The sequence below is a fragment of the Leiobunum rupestre genome, chromosome 2, assembly GCF_980474605.1.
Source record: "Leiobunum rupestre chromosome 2, qqLeiRupe1.1.hap1, whole genome shotgun sequence".
NCBI lineage: Eukaryota > Metazoa > Arthropoda > Arachnida > Opiliones > Sclerosomatidae > Leiobunum > Leiobunum rupestre.
The window spans coordinates 62,200,537-62,220,189 of NC_143385.1; the positions used below are offsets into that span (position 1 = coordinate 62,200,537).

The 19,653-nt window shown below is 31.4% G+C and overlaps 1 protein-coding gene across 10 annotated transcripts in view; it reads left to right on the top strand.

Moving 5' to 3' along the window:
- The window catches only part of LOC149958651 (uncharacterized), a 121,072-nt gene that overhangs the window by 74,855 nt on the left and 26,564 nt on the right, over positions 1 to 19,653 (top strand). For all 10 annotated transcript variants that reach the window (XM_090166002.1, XM_090166004.1, XM_090166006.1 and 7 more), the window contains one exon: positions 15,511 to 15,541. In XM_090166002.1, the coding sequence (XP_090022128.1) occupies positions 15,511 to 15,541 (31 nt within the window). The remainder of the gene's footprint in view (positions 1 to 15,510; positions 15,542 to 19,653) is intronic.

Below are 19,653 nucleotides of genomic sequence, written 5' to 3' on the forward strand. Positions count from 1 at the left end.
TATTTGGCAATCATCGAGCAATGTTTTAAAATTGACCCCTATAGAAATTATTTTTGTGAAACAAATTTTTTACATTGAACTAATGTAACCTTTTAACACTTAACAAAAAAATTTGGATATTAAAATCCGTTTAATATTTTAACAAAATTGGCGAGTTCTCAATTTAACACCTTTCTATCCATCTCATCCCCATTCCATTTTAGATCTAACTCAAAGAAAACCATGTTAAAATCAACACGCTCAAAATAATATTTACTATATAGCACCCGTATGAAAATTCGCCATCTTTCAAAACCGTTTTATGCAAATTTTCACTGAACAAACATTATTCAAATTACGAGCTAGTTGCATCCTCTAAAAATACCCCGAAATAGCCGCTGCTCCGTGCGTGAAGAACTAAAGGAATATTGTAAAGATAAACAACGTTACTTCGCGGTATAATCGAACCTACTAAAAGAGGTACGGTCTGCATCGTCTCTGGTAACTTAAGAACCGAGTCGCTGGTCGAAAGCGTCCTTATAAACGGAAACTCAACACGCTAACGCCATCTAGCGAAAACGTTATCAAACAAAGGCCTACGATATAAATTCAATTGATCGACGGCCAATCGATAAACGTCTCGCTACAAGAACTATCTCATTTATCGCGTTGACAGAAAACTGATTTTGAGCGAATCACGTCGGGTTCCAGATAGGCGAGCCTGCGAATGATAGATTTTTTCCCCGCCAGTTTTGTTGGTCTAAGCCTGGTCTATTTTGGCACCTTTGACGTGCATTTGGTGAATCCCCGCCCGTAATAAGAGGGATATAGGATCTGGACAGAAATAACATCTTTGGATTTATTTCTACGGCTTTGCTAGTTAAGCCCGAGGCTTAGTGTTTTTCTTAGTAAAGATAGCGCTTTCCATGTTAAGCCTTGTTCAGTTGTTGCCAAGGCTTAGGGTAGAGATGTTGTTGGATGGATTTGTCTCGTCCGTCTATATTATTAGAGCAGTGATTCTCCTACGGAGCTCCACGCGATTTTGAGCCGTGCTATGATAGTATTAGCTTCGGCGGAAAAAATTAAAATACCGAACTTTTTTTCAAGCGAGGTTTCTACGATAAATTAGAAACTAAAATGGGGTTTTATTGTAATAGATTATGACTGTTCGTGACGGTGATGTGATAGTTTGAGGGCTATTTAGCTTAATTTTAAAGTTGGGATATTTAATTTTTTATGGTTTCAGGTTCGGTTTATTAGTTGTTAGTGTGTTGACAATTTTTGTCGTTTACAGAATTTCCACAGTACCTGGAAAACCTGGATTTCCTTTAAAAGTCGGGGAATTTGAATATGGCTCTCAAAGTCGGGGAATTTGAATATGGCTCTCAAAGTCGGGGAATTTGAATATGGCTCTCAAAGTCGGGGAATTTGAATATGGCTCTCAAAGTCGGGGAATTTGAATATGGCTCTTAAAGTCGGGGAGTTAAATTTCGATGAAAAATAGGAAAACTTCACTAAAATGTAGGTTGAAATTTGACAAAGTTTGACGTAAAATAATTCTAGGAAATGTCTGGAATTAGCCAGAGAAAAATTGAATCAAAAAAGCGGCTAGTATTGCAATACGGGATTCAAAAGTAACATAGTGACCTTGTATAACTTGTTTAAACTCAATTTCTAAATCCTTGTAGTTCCGTGATAAATGCACATTTTTGGACGATATTTTTAGGTTTTCGATGGGTGTTTCTTCGACTTCCCCATTGACAAATGATCCATCACCCACCGTTCTCATATTTATTTGCGGCTGCGGAAAACAAATTTCTCTATTCAGACTTGCTTTGAATTATCTTCGCAATATTCTGAGCAATGTTAGCAAAAATAACAATCGTTATATTTAGAAAATCACAAAAATATCCCTGCATTTTCCCATCTTAAAAAAACCCCATTTAAAATTCCCCCTTTTAAAATTATTTTACAGTCGGCTATTAATTTTTATTAGTGTCTCATCAGCGATAAATTTTCGGTCTTTTAAAAAGCTTTTAATTGCGGAAAACGGCCACAGATGGCGACAGCGTCATCGCCATATATTTTATTTACGCGTCAGATGGAATGCGCCGAGTTATTTATCGTGGCGATCAATATGTGGACGCGAGCGAGACTAGAGAAAAAGTGCTTCCGTTTCAGTGACAACTTAAGATAACCAAAGTCGGCTAGATCATAAGACGCCTATTTCGTCGCCCGACATCCAAAAACACGCAACGCGAATTATTCGGTTTTTGCTTTAAGCATCAACTTAAATGTCACGACGAATTCTGATATTTGTGTCGTAAAACATAAACCTATTCTGTCACATATATACATTTTTCTATAACTATTTAATATTCTTCCAAAATTTTAAATGAGTGTTGTTAATTTTCCGGAAAAATAAAATTCGGAAAAGTTTCCAGAAAATTTTCAGCAAATCGGAAAATTAAAAAAATTGAAACATAAATTACTTTTTAAGGGTTTTTAACTTTTTATCGATATAAAATGTCTAAATATCAGTAAACATACTACAAAACATTAATAGCGTTACATTGTTTATCAGTTTAAACTAGTCTAGAGGTTTAGTTTACTTTTAAATTCGAAAAATGAGGTGAAAATGCCGCTTTATTTCAATTAATATATTAGACTAATCATGGAATTAAAACTTTTTTTAATTTTTTTCTGAAAAATATGGAAAATTTTCCGGAAAAAGGCCTCGGTCATTTTCCACGGAATATTTTCCGACTTACAACACTAATTTAAATCAATATTTCTCAAAATGCTTCTCTGAAATGTTACGAGATTTTTGCTTTTAGGCGACTGATTTAGGTTTTTTTCCGACGGTAGAAGAGTAATATTTTTTCTTTCTGAGGGGGGGGGGGGCGAAATTGATGGGATTTTCGTAATATTTGTCTTTTATTTACAGGGGAGGAAATGTTTTATAGGCTTACGGTGTAGTTCGCGTTTATATAGGGAAAGGGGATATACTCTACGCTTCTATAACCGACTGAACTTTAAACTTAGACTTTTTGCGACAGTACCGAGTAGTTTAGTTCGATTTTCCCCCCTCCATTTTCTGCTGATAAGATTTTGGGATTTTTATGAGCGGTTTTTTTCCCCTGAAACCTGAATATTAGGTAATTTCTCTCGTAATTTCGCCGACTCTTTTGTAGACTTGACATAAGGATAAATATGGTTGTTCTTTAGATAAATAGTTAAATCCGTTTTGTTTTTAGTTTGGGGAAATACCAGGAAATAATATTGGATTCGTTGTTTTCCCCCGCAGTCAGTCTGAAAGACGAATAGTTATTGATTTTACGTCTTCTTTAGGTCCGTAACTTGGGTTTAAAAATAACGTTAAAAGGAACCACCTATGGACTGCGTTACAAAAGGATGAAAAAATTTGCGAATAAGTAGATATTTTCCCTAGTGCTCGGAATTGTTTATTCATTATCCACAAATTTTCCGATTTATTTAAAAAACGTTGATAAAAAGAATATCATTTTAACTTATTTAATTATTTTTTTACGCAACGAAGCATTTATTTGAATAAAAGTGGCATTTATTTAAATAATTGTTTGTTTTATTTAAATAATAGGATTATTCACTTTCGATTATTTAAACATTTTCAATTTTTATTTAACTATTGGTTATATCGCCGAGCTTATTTTATTCATGGATAAAAATTAATCGAAATCCGAGCACTAATTTTCCCGAACGGTACTGACCAGTCCCAAATAGGAAACGGGTCTACCGTTGGAATTTCTGGCTAATTTATTTAATTTAATTTAGTTTTTCACTCGAAGATCTATTTGGTCCGAGTTTCGCGTCTTTTGGTTTGCTCGAAAACCTATCGGTACGAGCTATTAGTAAGTTTTTAAATTTCTTCTAATTTGTTTAGGGTTTAGCTTTTTTATCTCTTTTCTTAATGGACTTATCTACTTATTCGCAAATTTTTTCATCCTTTAAAAGTAACCCCAATGTACAATATAATTTTTATTTGTTAGGTTTTTTTATTTCTATATTACCCAAGTTGCATCAATAATGTATTAATTTTTACTGAACGCAAAAATCAAATCAGCCTGGCATCCTATTGGTTCCCTAAAACGCGATCGACGCGCGTGCCGGTGACGTGTTCCCTTCCCCCCCTCTCGTGATGAGGGCTGTGTCTCGTGACGTAAGAGCGACATTTTAACAAGTTGGGCAAGACCACTTTTTATTTTATAAAATCACTTAATTGTATATTTCATTCATTTTGTATGTTTCATCGTCTGCTAAGGGAGCGTCCATAAATAACGTGAGGCCACGGTTTATATATTTACACAGGTTAGACTACTTCGGCTCGGAGATGGACGCTTATGAGCTACTACCGCGTTTAGAGAATTTGAAAAATTCTACTTCGCGCCTACAGCGCCGGCTTGTGTAAAGTTTCTGAACTATAATCAACTATTGTTAAAATAATATTTATACTTAAAAATGGAGCGCCACCTATATTTTAAATTTAAATGTATCGTAGATAATTAATAAATTTTTAAAATCTCAAATACTAGTCTTAACTAGTCTTAAATATAAATAATTAAGCAAATTGTTTTTTTTAAATAAATTCAACGCAATCAAACACAGATTAACGTATTTACACTAAAAATACGCATTTTGAAAAATCTCACGTGATATTAGGGGGGAGGGGGGGGGAGGGAGGGAGGGGGTCGAGCCAAAAATCACGACATCTCACCAAGGGGGGAGGGGGGTCGAAAAACCGCCAAAATGGCCTCACGTAATTAATGGACGGCTCCCTAACTAAGGCTACTACATTCAAGATGCGTTGGCTTCTGTTAAACCTAGTGGCAGAAATGTAATATTAGTTTATATACTTCATACAGGGAAATCAGGGAATTTAACAATTCGGCCAAGGCCGTAATAACAGTTCCACATCGGGCATGTAGATATTGGGCATATTGAAATTAAACATAACCATTGTAAAAATGAAACTGAATTTAAAAGTCAATAGGATCCAAAAACGCGCGAATGTGCAGTTTCTATTATTCCTTGGACCGAATTATTTCCTTTCACTAAGCATTTGGTTTTTTATCGAAAAAGATAAGAAAACGATCACTAGTATCAAAAGTTAGTTATTAATTGAAAGAAAGTTACTTAATTTCGGTTTTTTTCTTCGAATGCTATAAGTACAAATTTAACTGAATTTCAAAAAAATGTACAAAATGATCACCTGGGGCACACGCAAATCATTCTTGAATCCGTTCGAAGATTCGAGGCGTGTTACGAATTCGCGACCAAAAACTATGGTTGCGCTCCCTAACGGCGGCGGGCGAAACTACTCCTCGGAGGTCAAATAATAAATAATAATAATAATAATCAGCTAGGTTAATACCCAAGGCACCACCTTAGGCCTAAGTCATCAAGCGACTTTTAAAGCCATTAATTCAGGTGACCGGGTTACAACGCGTAGGAGGGTGGTGCCACGCGAGCCAACAGCTCCCTACACTAACTATTTCCGTTAACCTCGACAACTTTTTATAGAAGGGGAAACCGAAGAGCTAGAGGTAAAACCCCTTAAACCAAATTTAATGCACTGTCGAAGCTAGCAAGTGAGAAACTTAAGCAGGCCCCTTATACGGCTCGACACCATTGCGTCATCTAGACCCGTTTCGGTCGCGAATAGTTTCACAGCGATCAATAATGCTTTGTGGTAGCCTCGTAGGTCGTCAATGTTGCGGACTTCAGTCTTGTGTACCCATTTTTCAAGATGTCCTTAGAACTAAAAGTTGGATATGGGTAGAAATTCGTGTTCTTTGAGTAACAAGGACTAAAAACTTCTTATGAGATAAGTGAATAAAAATGTCTATTAGCAAAAGCTTATCAAGCGTTCGCATCTAGAAGTATGCTATCGTTACGATTTGAAATAATGACAGTCATTTAAATTACAAAGAAACATAGTAAAAACTTCATTTCGTCGTCTTATGGTTTCTCAGAGGTTACATAACATTACAATGATCATTGTAATTACAAAAGCGGTTCGAAATGGCCCCTATTGGCGTGTAGGCAAGCTTGGACGCGTCTTCGGAAAGATTCTCGAACACGACGTAGGTCTTCAACGTCTCGAACTTCATTCTTGTATACCAAGTCCTTGATGTAGCCTCAAAGAGAGAAATCACATGGGTTCAAATCGGGAGATCTTGCTGGCCATGCGACAGTTCCACGTCGACCTATCCACCTCTGAGGATATGCGGCATTAAGATGAGTTCTAGCCCGAACGCTAAAATGAGGGGGTGCTACGTCGTGCATAAACCACATTCTTACTGCTAGTGGTACGTCTTCAAGTAGCTCTGGTAAAGCGTCTTGTAGACGTCGAGACTAAACTGCACTTGATGTGACCTAACGGTAGTCGCGTGCGGATTTTCTGGCTGCTACTCGTGACGATTATGTAAATTGAAGATTCTGTCACGGGAAAAATTAGCCTCGTCAGAAACTAGGAGCGTACTTAACCAATTGAAGTCGTTAGTCTGCTCCCGAAACCACTGACAAAATTCGACTCGTCTCGGATAATCGACCTCATTTAAAGATTGAACTTTTTGTAAATGGAATGGGTGGTACTATGGTCCTCGAATGACAAGTACATGGTTGACTCGCAATTGACGTCCAAGTTACTTCGTACTTGTCGTAGGATCATCCTCGAAAATAGATAGTACTTGTTCCTCCACGTCTTCTGGAACGTCTCCTTCCGCAGTAGCAGGTCCCGTGGGTTGTATTTTTCCAGTTTCTCTTGAGCGTATATCAACCGCCGTGAACGTTTGTCGATTTGGAAGCTGTCTTGAGGAAAGTTCTCCTGTTACAAACGCCGCGCTTCCAACGCATTTCCCTGAGCGAGTCGTTTCTTAAGATGCATATCGGCATATTCTGCATTCGTGAAGTACGCCATAGCATAGCAGGTTTAAGATACGAAATTTTAATATAATTATTGAAGACCTTTAATTTATTGCAAAACAAACTAACTATTAGAACATGTGTTGTAGACTAAAAACATTTTTGTGGATGACTATTTAATGAGACTATAATTACATTCAGTTAACCCGTGGCCCGTTTTCGAGGGCTGATTTGCCTATTAACGGTAATAGTGAGTGTAGGGAGCTGTTGGCTCGCGTGGCACCACCCTCCAACGCGTTGTACCCCGGCCACCTGAACTAATGTCTTTAAAAGTCGCTCGATGACTTAGGCCTATGGTGGTGCCAAGGGTATTAGCCTAGCTGATTATTAATACGTATCATGTTTGTATCTCCGAAAAAAATAACTATTCGCGACCGAAAACTATCGCTTCGCCCCCTTTGGTTCGCCGTTGAAACCTAGCTAGGTAGCAACTAAAGCAGACTTTATAAATAATTATACCTGCATTGTACTATAATTTTGGCATCGTTTGCTTATATTTTGATAAATTTATTTAAGACTTTTTAATTTGTCGGTAGCAGACGCTAGATCATAGGCGCCACCTCGGAGAAGCTAGCGCCTTTACGCCACCTAGACTCGTTTCTGTCGCGAATTATCCTAAAAAACAAACCTAAAATATTACGCGGACAGGTAGCTTTGAAAAAATCGTGATAATTATCAAATCTAAAAAAAAGCGAATTTTCGCCCGATTTCACTAAAAATGTAAGTTTAATGGCTAAATGAAGTAAGCCACACAGGCTGAGTTGGATTTGGCAGTACGAGTTTATTCAAAGCAATATTAATACTCCTTGGCATCGGCGAATCATTGAACAGGTTTTATTGAAAGGCCTATTCTGGTTACGGAAATATTTGTAGGACAATTTCGTATATAAATGCGGTTAAAAAGACACCGGTTTTGAAAGAAATCGGATAATTATAAAAAATCGGATAATTATAAAAATAATCGGATAATTATAAAAATAATCGGATAATTATAAAAATAATCGGATAATTATAAAAATAATCGGATAATTATAAAAATAATCGGATAATTATAAAAATAATCGGATAATTATAAAAATAATCGGATAATTATAAAAATAATCGGATAATTATAAAAATAATCGGATAATTATAAAAATAATCGGATAATTATAAAAATAATCGGATAATTATAAAAATAATCGGATAATTATAAAAATAATCGGATAATTATTTAAATAATCGGATACTTATTTAAATAATCGGATACTTATTTAAATAATAGGATAATTAAATAATAGGATAATTATTTAAATAATAGGATAATTTTTTAAATATTAGGATAATTTTTTAAATATTAGGATAATTTTTTAAATATTAGGATAATTTTTTAAATATTAGGATAATTTTTTAAATATTAGGATAATTTTTTAAATATTAGGATAATTTTTTAAATATTAGGATAATTATTTAAATATTAGGATAATTATTTAAATATTAGGATAATTATTTAAATATTAGGATAATTATTTAAATATTAGGATAATTATTTAAATATTAGGATAATTATTTAAATATTAGGATAATTATTTAAATATTAGGATAATTATTTAAATATTAGGATAATTATTTAAATATTAGGATAATTATTTAAATAATCGGATAATTATTTAAATAATCGGATACTTATTTAAATAATCGGATACTTATTTAAATAATAGGATAATTATTTAAATAATAGGATAATTTTTTAAATATTAGGATAATTTTTTAAATATTAGGATAATTATTTAAATATTAGGATAATTATTTAAATATTAGGATAATTATTTAAATATTAGGATAATTATTTAAATATTAGGATAATTATTTAAATATTAGGATAATTATTTAAATATTAGGATAATTATTTAAATATTAGGATAATTATTTAAATAATCGGATAATTATTTAAATAATCGGATACTTATTTAAATAATAGGATAATTATTTAAATAATAGGATAATTTTTTAAATATTAGGATAATTTTTTAAATATCAGGATAATTTTTTAAATATTAGGATAATTTTTTAAATATTAGGATAATTTTTTAAATATTAGGATAATTTTTTAAATATTAGGATAATTATTTAAATATTAGGATAATTTTTTAAATATTAGGATAATTTTTTAAATATTAGGATAATTTTTTAAATATTAGGATAATTTTTTAAATATTAGGATAATTTTTTAAATATTAGGATAATTTTTTAAATATTAGGATAATTTTTTAAATATTAGGATAATTTTTTAAATATTAGGATAATTTTTTAAATATTAGGATAATTTTTTAAATATTAGGATAATTATTTAAATATTAGGATAATTATTTAAATATTAGGATAATTATTTAAATATTAGGATAATTATTTAAATATTAGGATAATTATTTAAATATTAGGATAATTATTTAAATAATCGGATAATTATTTAAATAATCGGATACTTATTTAAATAATCGGATACTTATTTAAATAATAGGATAATTAAATAATAGGATAATTATTTAAATATTAGGATAATTATTTAAATATTAGGATAATTATTTAAATATTAGGATAATTATTTAAATATTAGGATAATTATTTAAATATTAGGATAATTATTTAAATATTAGGATAATTATTTAAATATTAGGATAATTATTTAAATATTAGGATAATTATTTAAATATTAGGATAATTATTTAAATATTAGGATAATTATTTAAATATTAGGATAATTATTTAAATATTAGGATAATTATTTAAATATTAGGATAATTATTTAAATATTAGGATAATTATTTAAATATTAGGATAATTATTTAAATATTAGGATAATTATTTAAATATTAGGATAATTATTTAAATATTAGGATAATTATTTAAATATTAGGATAATTATTTAAATATTAGGATAATTATTTAAATATTAGGATAATTATTTAAATATTAGGATAATTATTTAAATATTAGGATAATTATTTAAATATTAGGATAATTATTTAAACATTAGGATAATTATTTAAACATTAGGATAATTATTTAAATATTAGGATAATTATTTAAATATTAGGATAATTATTTAAACAATAGGATAATTATTTAAACAATAGGATAATTATTTAAACAATAGGATAATTATCATGAAAATCGGCTAATTATCATGAAAATCGGCTAATTATCAAAAGAAATGTATTTTTGGCAAGCCTGCACGCGGAAGACTCATCCTAATACCACCGTCATAAACCTTCTTCTAACCCGACTCCGGAATCGATCAGAGCTCGCGGTGTCTAGGAAAGTCCGAGATCTGCGTGCTGGAAAATATGCAAAAGCAGCAAAATGAGGGGAAAGGTAGTTAGAAACACGCGGTTTCGCGGGGGGATAATACCTGTTCTTCATATCTGGCAGACTCTCATTTCAATTCAATTTCTGTTGAATAGACATTTACAACAACGTTACACCCCTCCCGTTCTCGAGGTGGCGTCAAAAATGAAGCTGCGAGGAACGCGATAACGGACGTTTTGCGGGATTTCATTCGCGTCGTTGAAATTAGCGATTTTTTGGCAGTCGGTTCTTTTTTGTTTGGTGGGAAAGGGAACCTTCCAGGGGTCGTTCACTAAATGTTACGTCACGTTTCGTTATTCTATATCCGGTGTTCATACAGACTTGGAAAGTCGGTGAAATTCCCATTTTTTTTGGAAAAAACAGGGAAATCGGGGAAATTTTGTGAATATCAGGGAAATATATGAGGGTTCATAAAGTTTGCCCTAATGAATACAAATTTACATCAATAAGTTTTTCGTATTAAAAATTTGACTATTTCTTTTATCAAGAATGTATGTATTTATACAATATTATAATATTGAACCAATTTAATTTAAATAACAATTAACAATCATGAAATGACATTACTCTTTAAATTTTTATTTATTTTATCTTGAACCTGGGAAAATATATGAAATATTCGTGGGAAATATCAAGGAAATCTGATAACCCTGATATCGTAAACCTCAATTATAAATTATTTTAAGGTACAAAAGTAATTTAGTACTTTTCTTTATAACGGTACGATTAGTTTTCTAGAAGTAAAACAATAACTTTATTTATTTATATAATGGATTTTTCTGGACTCTAATAAGTTTACTGGCCAAAGTGACAAATAGTGGACAATATAATTTAATTAATTTATAATTTAATTATATAAAATCGCTAGAACACTATTTTCTGTCACAATATTGCTAATTTAAGTATCAGGGTTGCCACGGTACCTAGACAGAGTTGCCACACGTCAGGGAAATCAGGGAAATGTCAGGGAATTTTAATAATTGGTAAAAATTCAGTGAAAAGTCAGGTAATTCAATATTATCTGGGCACTTTTTGAAGGTAATTTAACTCTAGATGTATGACAAATTCCACGATTATCATTTATTTCCTTGAATGTTTGGCTAATTTTTTCAACATTGCAATAACCTTTTTACTGAAATATAAGTCTATATAAATTTATTAACTTCTGATAAAAGTAAAATATAAATGAAAAATTTTGGCCTTAATTAGTCAGGGTAAATCTCTTAAAATAGTCAGGAAAAACAGGGAATAGTCAAGGAATTTGAATCGGAAAATTTTGTGGCGACCCTGCTAGAAAACCTGGAATTCCTGGAAAAGTCAGGGAATTTGAATATGGGTCTAAAAATCGGGGAATTTTAAAAACTTGTCTAAAATCAGGGAAATGTCAGGGAATTTAATTTAGGTTGCAAATAAAAAACCTTTACTAAAATTTAGGGTAAAAAATTCGACATTGTCGCTCAAAATAAGTCAGGGAAAATGTCCGGAGATTGTTAGGGAAAACGTGGAAAAGTCAGGGAATTTGATTGTGAAATAACGGTCGCAACCCTGAGTATAATGTTACTACTATAAATTAAATAGTTTGAAAATCGCAATGAAACTAGTTGCGTTTAGCTTTTTACAAGCAACTATTAGCCACTTTTAGTGACTGGCCTGGATTTTTATGAAAAAAAGTGGTCTTCTGATAACACTGCTACAAGTAATTTGTGAAAAATCCCTTCGCATCGTATTTAGGTTATTCGCGAAAAATATATTCCTTGCCATATTAATCAAATGGTCATTTTAAATTTTATTGCGTTTATTTGAATGTAGGATAATCCCGGATGACGTTTGATGCCGGAAAGCCCCATTTCAAATAAACTTCTTTAGGCGTGAAAATAACCTTTTCACGGCTTTACAAAAAAATTCAAATATTTTTGTCTCAAATGTCCACTAGAATTATACTACCATTGTATGTCTGTTGGGAATTTATTTGAAGGAAGTATGTTAGCTTAGAGAAATAAAATAATAATTGAAACTTGATCATAAGTATTTTAATAAATTTCTACTTGGAATGCTTATCCTGGCGTATCGCGTATGGTAAGATCACTCTGACGGCTTTGGCCCCGCCTACGAGTTAAAAATATACCCTCAGCGCGCGCTCCCCTCTCACGTTGTTCGTTAAGTTAACATAGTGACGTCAAAAAAACAGTTGGCCACATCGAGACGAAAATCTGCCCCGTTAAGCATTCCAAGTAGAGGTATGGATTCCTGTTTAAAGTTAGTGACAGCGCCAACATTGTTAGGTTAGGTAGGCCTAGTTTATTTCTCTTTTTATTACCCAAAGCTAACAAAATAGGTTTTTCAGGCTCAAAATAACAATTTTTCTGCTCCCTGTAATCCATTTGTTGCATTTTAAATGTTAATTCACGAAAGATTTTGCTTATTTTAATTTTTTTCTATCCCCTTTGGTAGGATTTGAGTACCTTTCCTACCCCTAAGTGCCGCCACTGTGTAAAGTATCTTTCTCGTGACGTTATGCGTTTCAAAAAGTGTAATGCTTGTTTTCCACTGGCGCGCGCAACGACGCGTTTCTCAGCTTTGAAACGTTCAAACGTAAAGAAAATAACATTATGACGCACGCTAGTGGAAAACAAGCTTTACATATCACCATGCGATCTTCGCAAAGACGCTAGTCCAGTTGGAGATCAGTCAATTTAACCCAGCCACCAGTAATTAGCTTTACAAGTCACTAGTTGACTTAGGCCGGTGTGGTTCCTTGTGTGTTAGCTTAGCTGATAATTATTAGATTACATATTGGTAGCTTACGTATTGATTTGTCGGGGATATGTTAACAGAGTAAATATTTTGCCGTGGCTACGTCGTCGGGTCTATAGCCAGGGGCAGATTTAGGCGTCTAAAAACAATTTAAATTAAAAAGGGGTAAAACGGAACAGTGTTAGTACAGGACCCCCAAAGTTAACTATAGCTGTGGAATTGTTTAAATACAAACACTTTATAAGTGAGCGAACATACCGTTATGTCATAGAGATGATGACGTCAAGTGAAGCTTAAATATATTACGATTCGTTTAAGTAATTCAGTTCAGTTTTTAAACACTAGAAAAATCAAACCTCTTGTTAAGTGTATCGCTTAAAATAATTTAACAAATAACTTTAAAATCCTCTTAAATAATTAAATAAATAACTTTAAAATCCTCTTAAATAATTAAATAAATAACTTTAAAATCCTCTTAAATAATTAAATAAATAACTTCAAAATCCCCTTAAAATAATTTAATAAATAACTTTAAAATCCCCTTAAATTAATTTAATAAAAAACTTTAAATGAAATCCCCATAAAGTAATTTAAAAAATAATTTAAAAAAATCCCCTTTAATAATTGAATAAACAACTTTAAATAAAACCCCTTTAAAATATTTTTATGACTTTAAAATAATGTCTTCCTTAGACAATTTACTTAAATAAAATCTTCTTCAAAATAACAGGGTTGCCATAGTACCTGAAATACCTGGAAAAATTGTGTAATTATAAGAACTAGTAAAAACATCATTGAAAAGTCGGGGAATTTAATATTGGCGGCAAATGGGGAATAGTCGAAACTTGGAAATTTTTATCTGCAAAATCTGTGGCAACCCCGAATAATTAAATATAACCATTTAAAAACCCAGTCTTTAAAATAATTAATCAATCGCTTAAAATAAAATCTTCATTAAAATAATTTGATAAGTAAATAGCTTTAAAACAAAATCTACCTTGAAATAATTAAAGGAAAAGTCCAGGTTGGGTAAAACTTGAGTCTATTTGAAAGATCATGTTTAAATATACTAAAAAATATCAGTCGCAAAATTGTATCTTTTTTTAATGACGAGAAATTAATTTTTAAACGAGCGAAATTTACCGCCAAGCGAGCTGCCATTTTCTTTCACTTTCCCTCCGCAGACCGCACGCGGAGCAAGCGCGCGCGGGGAACAGAGCGCTGTTAAAGCCTGTTATAGCGCGAACAGCGCGTGATTAAAGTCCTAAAACGTCACCCCGAAACAAAAAAAGGCAGATCGCTTGGCGGTAAATTTCGCTCGTTTAAAAATTAATTTCTCGTCATTAAAAAAAGATACAATTTTACGACTGATATTTTTGAGTTTATTTAAACATGATCTTTCAAATAGACCCAAGTTTTACCCAACCTGGACTTTTCCTTTAAATAAATCACTTAAAAGTAAAACTTTCCCTAAAATACTTTGATATGAAAATCGCTTTAAAATAAAACCTACCTTGAAACAATTTAATAAATCTCTGTAAAAAAAATCTTCCTTGAAACAATATAATAAAACACTTACAAAATAAAATCTTATTTAACATAATTTGATAAGTAAATCTCTTAAAAATAAAAATATCCCTTGAAACAATTTAATAAATCACTTTCAAAATAAAAAGATTTAACGTCTTTCCTTCGTGGCCAAAAGCATTCCGGGTAACGGAAGTCCTGGCAAATGTGTCCCAATAACACTCGACTGGAAAACAATAAAACATTAAAACTTCTAAGACCAAAGTATCGCGTTTAACGTTACACCTTGTTGAGTAACTTCGCGTTTCCCTCGCGAGTTTCCCCCACTCGTCACTGGAAAGTATGGCGCTGCTCTCGTCTAGCCAATGACGAAACGAAGGGGGGAAGGCGTCCGTTTCTCTTCGCCCCCTTTTGGCCCTTCCAGCCCAATCCTTTCAGAATGCGGCGACCGGTTTGCTCGGAGTCGAGATGCTGCTCCGGTGAATTCGGGCTCTTCGCGTAACTACACGTTTTCAACAATCACAAAAGATTTCGCCGACAAATTCAGCTGGAATTTCGAATAACTTTTCATAAATTCTTATCAAGTTTACAGTCTTTTCTCGTTCTTGTCGTAATTATGACGGGGTTAACGAATTTAGATCGAAAATTTTAAATTCTAAAATCTATTTGGGATTTACCGCGATTTCATTTATCTTTCGATGATGGTTCGTCTTTAATTTTTATTACGAAGCGAGAGTTAAAATTAATTAATTTTAAGTTTTAATTAAATAATTAAGGAGGTGGACGATATGAGTCGAGCGTTGACCAAACATTCGGGGGAACCCATTAGTTCCATCTATGATTTGGTTTTGTTATTGCAAAATCAAAATAAACGGTATTTTATTTTTTTAAGTTTTTTTTTATGTATTTTATTTAATGTGTTTTTTTTTTCTTTTTCAGTACGGAGGAGATGACTTCGCAGGAGGTTGAGGTAGGATTCTTTTTATATTTTTAATCAAGGAGCGTAAGAATCGCGAAATAGTATAAAACACGTTTGAAATAAAAACTTCAATCAATATATTTCATAAGCCTAACGAAAAAGAATTACTTTTCGTTAAATTTGGAGGTTTTTTAGATATTTTTTATGCCTTTTTGCAAGGCTTAAATTCTTCATTCGTTTTTCTTTTCTTCCTGTATGCAATGTTTAAAGATTTTTACGTTTTCGGTTAATTATCGGTTATCGGTTATTTGTTCGATATTATTTATTTTACTATATTATTTAACTATAAAAATAAATATAATTCGAGAAGGTTCTAAACCTATTGAATATTAATCGAATAACCGATTATTATTCGGAGGAATCTAAACCGATTGAAAATAAACTAATCGAATAACCGATAAGTCGTTTAATAGCTCATAATAATAATAATGAACTTTATAATTATAACTTAATGAATTATTTATAAATATTGCTAGCATAATAATAAAATTAAGTTAAATTAGTTTTAGTGGGATGCTTGTAAGATCTACGATACCGGTATTGTTCTGCGTAAATTACCCTCGGTGCATTGCTCAATCGGTAATTAACAAAAGTAATTAGTTGGGAAGTTATTAACAAAAATAAAAATTCAATTAGTGTTTTTACAGCGCTGAAAAATTTCGCGTTCCTTTGTCGATAGGTTTTTTTAATTGAATTAAATAATAAAAAGACTTACTTTAAATACTGGAATGGTTTCACGGATCAAAAAATAGATTTTAATTTATATTTTAACTTCAGTGTAAACCGAATGTCTTATTTTATAATAAATATATATAGATTATTTTATAAATATATATAGATTATTTTTAAATATATATAGATTATTTTTAAATATATATAGATTATTTTTAAATATATATAGATTATTTTATGATACATATATATAGCTAAGTTCAAATTATTTTATATTAAATATATATAGCTAATTTCAAATTATTTTATAATAAATATAGTTAATTTCTAATTATTTTAAATTAAATATTCCAAATTTCATATTGTATTAAATATAACTTATAGTTTATTTTCGTAGTTATATTTTAAACTTGGCCAGACTTGGCCACCACGTTTTTCCAATTTCTATTTTGCAAATTTCAGAACCTAGACAGTGCGATTTTGATCAACCGAGGCTTAGAGCTTAATCCCCCCCCCCCCCCCCCCCGGTACCGTCTGCAATCTGTTCGGGTTATTTGAGATTTATCAGATTTGGGATAAGCGGCTATCTTATCTATTTGGCAACATTATCTATTAACCAACGTTTATGGTGTGAGTTTTACCACATTAACTTTTCCCGATCGATTTATCGATATATCCGATAACGAAATCGAGTAAATTAAATCGTGGTTTGAAAGATTAAGTGTTTTTTGATATTCTTATCTCCATCTAAAGAATTAAATTTGGATTACCGATTAACATTCGAGTAGGGTTTGAAACCTATTGAATATTAATTAATCGAATAACCGATTAATATTCTGGTGAATTTAGAGCTATTGAAAATTAACTAATCGAATAACCGATAATCCGTTCAATAGCTCATAACTGCGTATGATTATATGAAGTGACGAATCGAATAACCGATTATTCGGTAGGATATTAAAGCTATTGAATATTAACTAATCGTATAACCGATAATTCGTTTAAAAGGTCATTATTGCGCTTGACTATACGAAATGAAGAATCGAATAACCGATATGACGGAACCGACATCTGTTAACGGGTACTATAATTAATTGTAATAATCACATAGTTGAAGATCGATAAAAATCCAATAACCGATAAATTAGCGATTCCGTTTATTACAGCCGCACCAATTAATCGCTATTAAATTAGCTTATAATACTTTAAATATCAAAGCACTATAAAATAACAAATCGATTAACCGATAATTTCTGTATCTTATACCCCATAATCGATTACTGTTGAAGTAATCGTTCAGGAACTTCATAATACGCTAATTACCCCATATTTCGTGATCTTAATTAATAACCGTACGTAATCGAATAGCTGCTAATTTAATTAACCCATAATAAACCCTGTAACCGATTAGTCCATTTTAATCCAGCTACAGTCAGTCTAACCGAGTAGTCACTCCGTCTAAGCGATACAGCTAGCAAGACAACTTGTGTATTGCCAATAAATAATCGAATAACCGGTTAATCTGTCCGCTCAGAATTGCCAATAAATAATCGAATAACCGGTTAATCTGTCCGCTCAGAATTATTATAATAACGATAAGTAATCGAACAACCGATTAATTTGTCCGCTCAGAATTATTATAATAACGATAAGTAATCGAACAACCGATTAATTTGTCAACCCATAATTATTATAATACCGATAAGCAATCGAATAACCGATTAATTTGTCAACCCATAATTATTATAATACCGATAAGCAATCGAATAACCGATTAATTTGTCAACCCATAATTATTATAATACCGATAAGCAATCGAATAACCGATTAATTTGTCAACCCATAATTATTATAATACCGATAAGCAATCGAATAACCGATTAATTTGTCAACCCATAATTATTATAATACCGATAAGCAATCGAATAACCGATTAATTTGTCAACCCATAATTATTATAATACCGATAAGCAATCGAATAACCGATTAATTTGTCAACCCATAATTATTATAATACCGATAAGCAATCGAATAACCGATTAATTTGTCAACCCATAATTATTATAATACCGATAAGCAATCGAATAACCGATTAATTTGTCAACCCATAATTATTATAATACCGATAAGCAATCGAATAACCGATTAATTTGTCAACCCATAATTATTATAATACCGATAAGCAATCGAATAACCGATTAATTTGTCAACCCATAATTATTATAATACCGATAAGCAATCGAATAACCGATTAATTTGTCAACCCATAATTATTATAATACCGATAAGCAATCGAATAACCGATTAATTTGTCAACCCATAATTATTATAATACCGATAAGCAATCGAATAACCGATTAATTTGTCAACCCATAATTATTATAATACCGATAAGCAATCGAATAACCGATTAATTTGTCAACCCATAATTATTATAATACCGATAAGCAATCGAATAACCGATTAATTTGTCAACCCATAATTATTATAATACCGATAAGCAATCGAATAACCGATTAATTTGTCAACCCATAATTATTATAATACCGATAAGCAATCGAATAACCGATTAATTTGTCAACCCATAATTATTATAATACCGATAAGCAATCGAATAACCGATTAATTTGTCAACCCATAATTATTATAATACCGATAAGCAATCGAATAACCGATTAATTTGTCAACCCATAATTATTATAATACCGATAAGCAATCGAATAACCGATTAATTTGTCAACCCATAATTATTATAATACCGATAAGCAATCGAATAACCGATTAATTTGTCAACCCATAATTATTATAATACCGATAAGCAATCGAATAACCGATTAATTTGTCAACCCATAATTATTATAATACCGATAAGCAATCGAATAACCGATTAATTTGTCAACCCATAATTATTATAATACCGATAAGCAATCGAATAACCGATTAATTTGTCAACCCATAATTATTATAATACCGATAAGCAATCGAATAACCGATTAATTTGTCAACCCATAATTATTATAATACCGATAAGCAATCGAATAACCGATTAATTTGTCAACCCATAATTATTATAATACCGATAAGCAATCGAATAACCGATTAATTTGTCAACCCATAATTATTATAATACCGATAAGCAATCGAATAACCGATTAATTTGTCAACCCATAATTATTATAATACCGATAAGCAATCGAATAACCGATTAATTTGTCAACCCATAATTATTATAATACCGATAAGCAATCGAATAACCGATTAATTTGTCAACCCATAATTATTATAATACCGATAAGCAATCGAATAACCGATTAATTTGTCAACCCATAATTATTATAATACCGATAAGCAATCGAATAACCGATTAATTTGTCAACCCATAATTATTATAATACCGATAAGCAATCGAATAACCGATTAATTTGTCAACC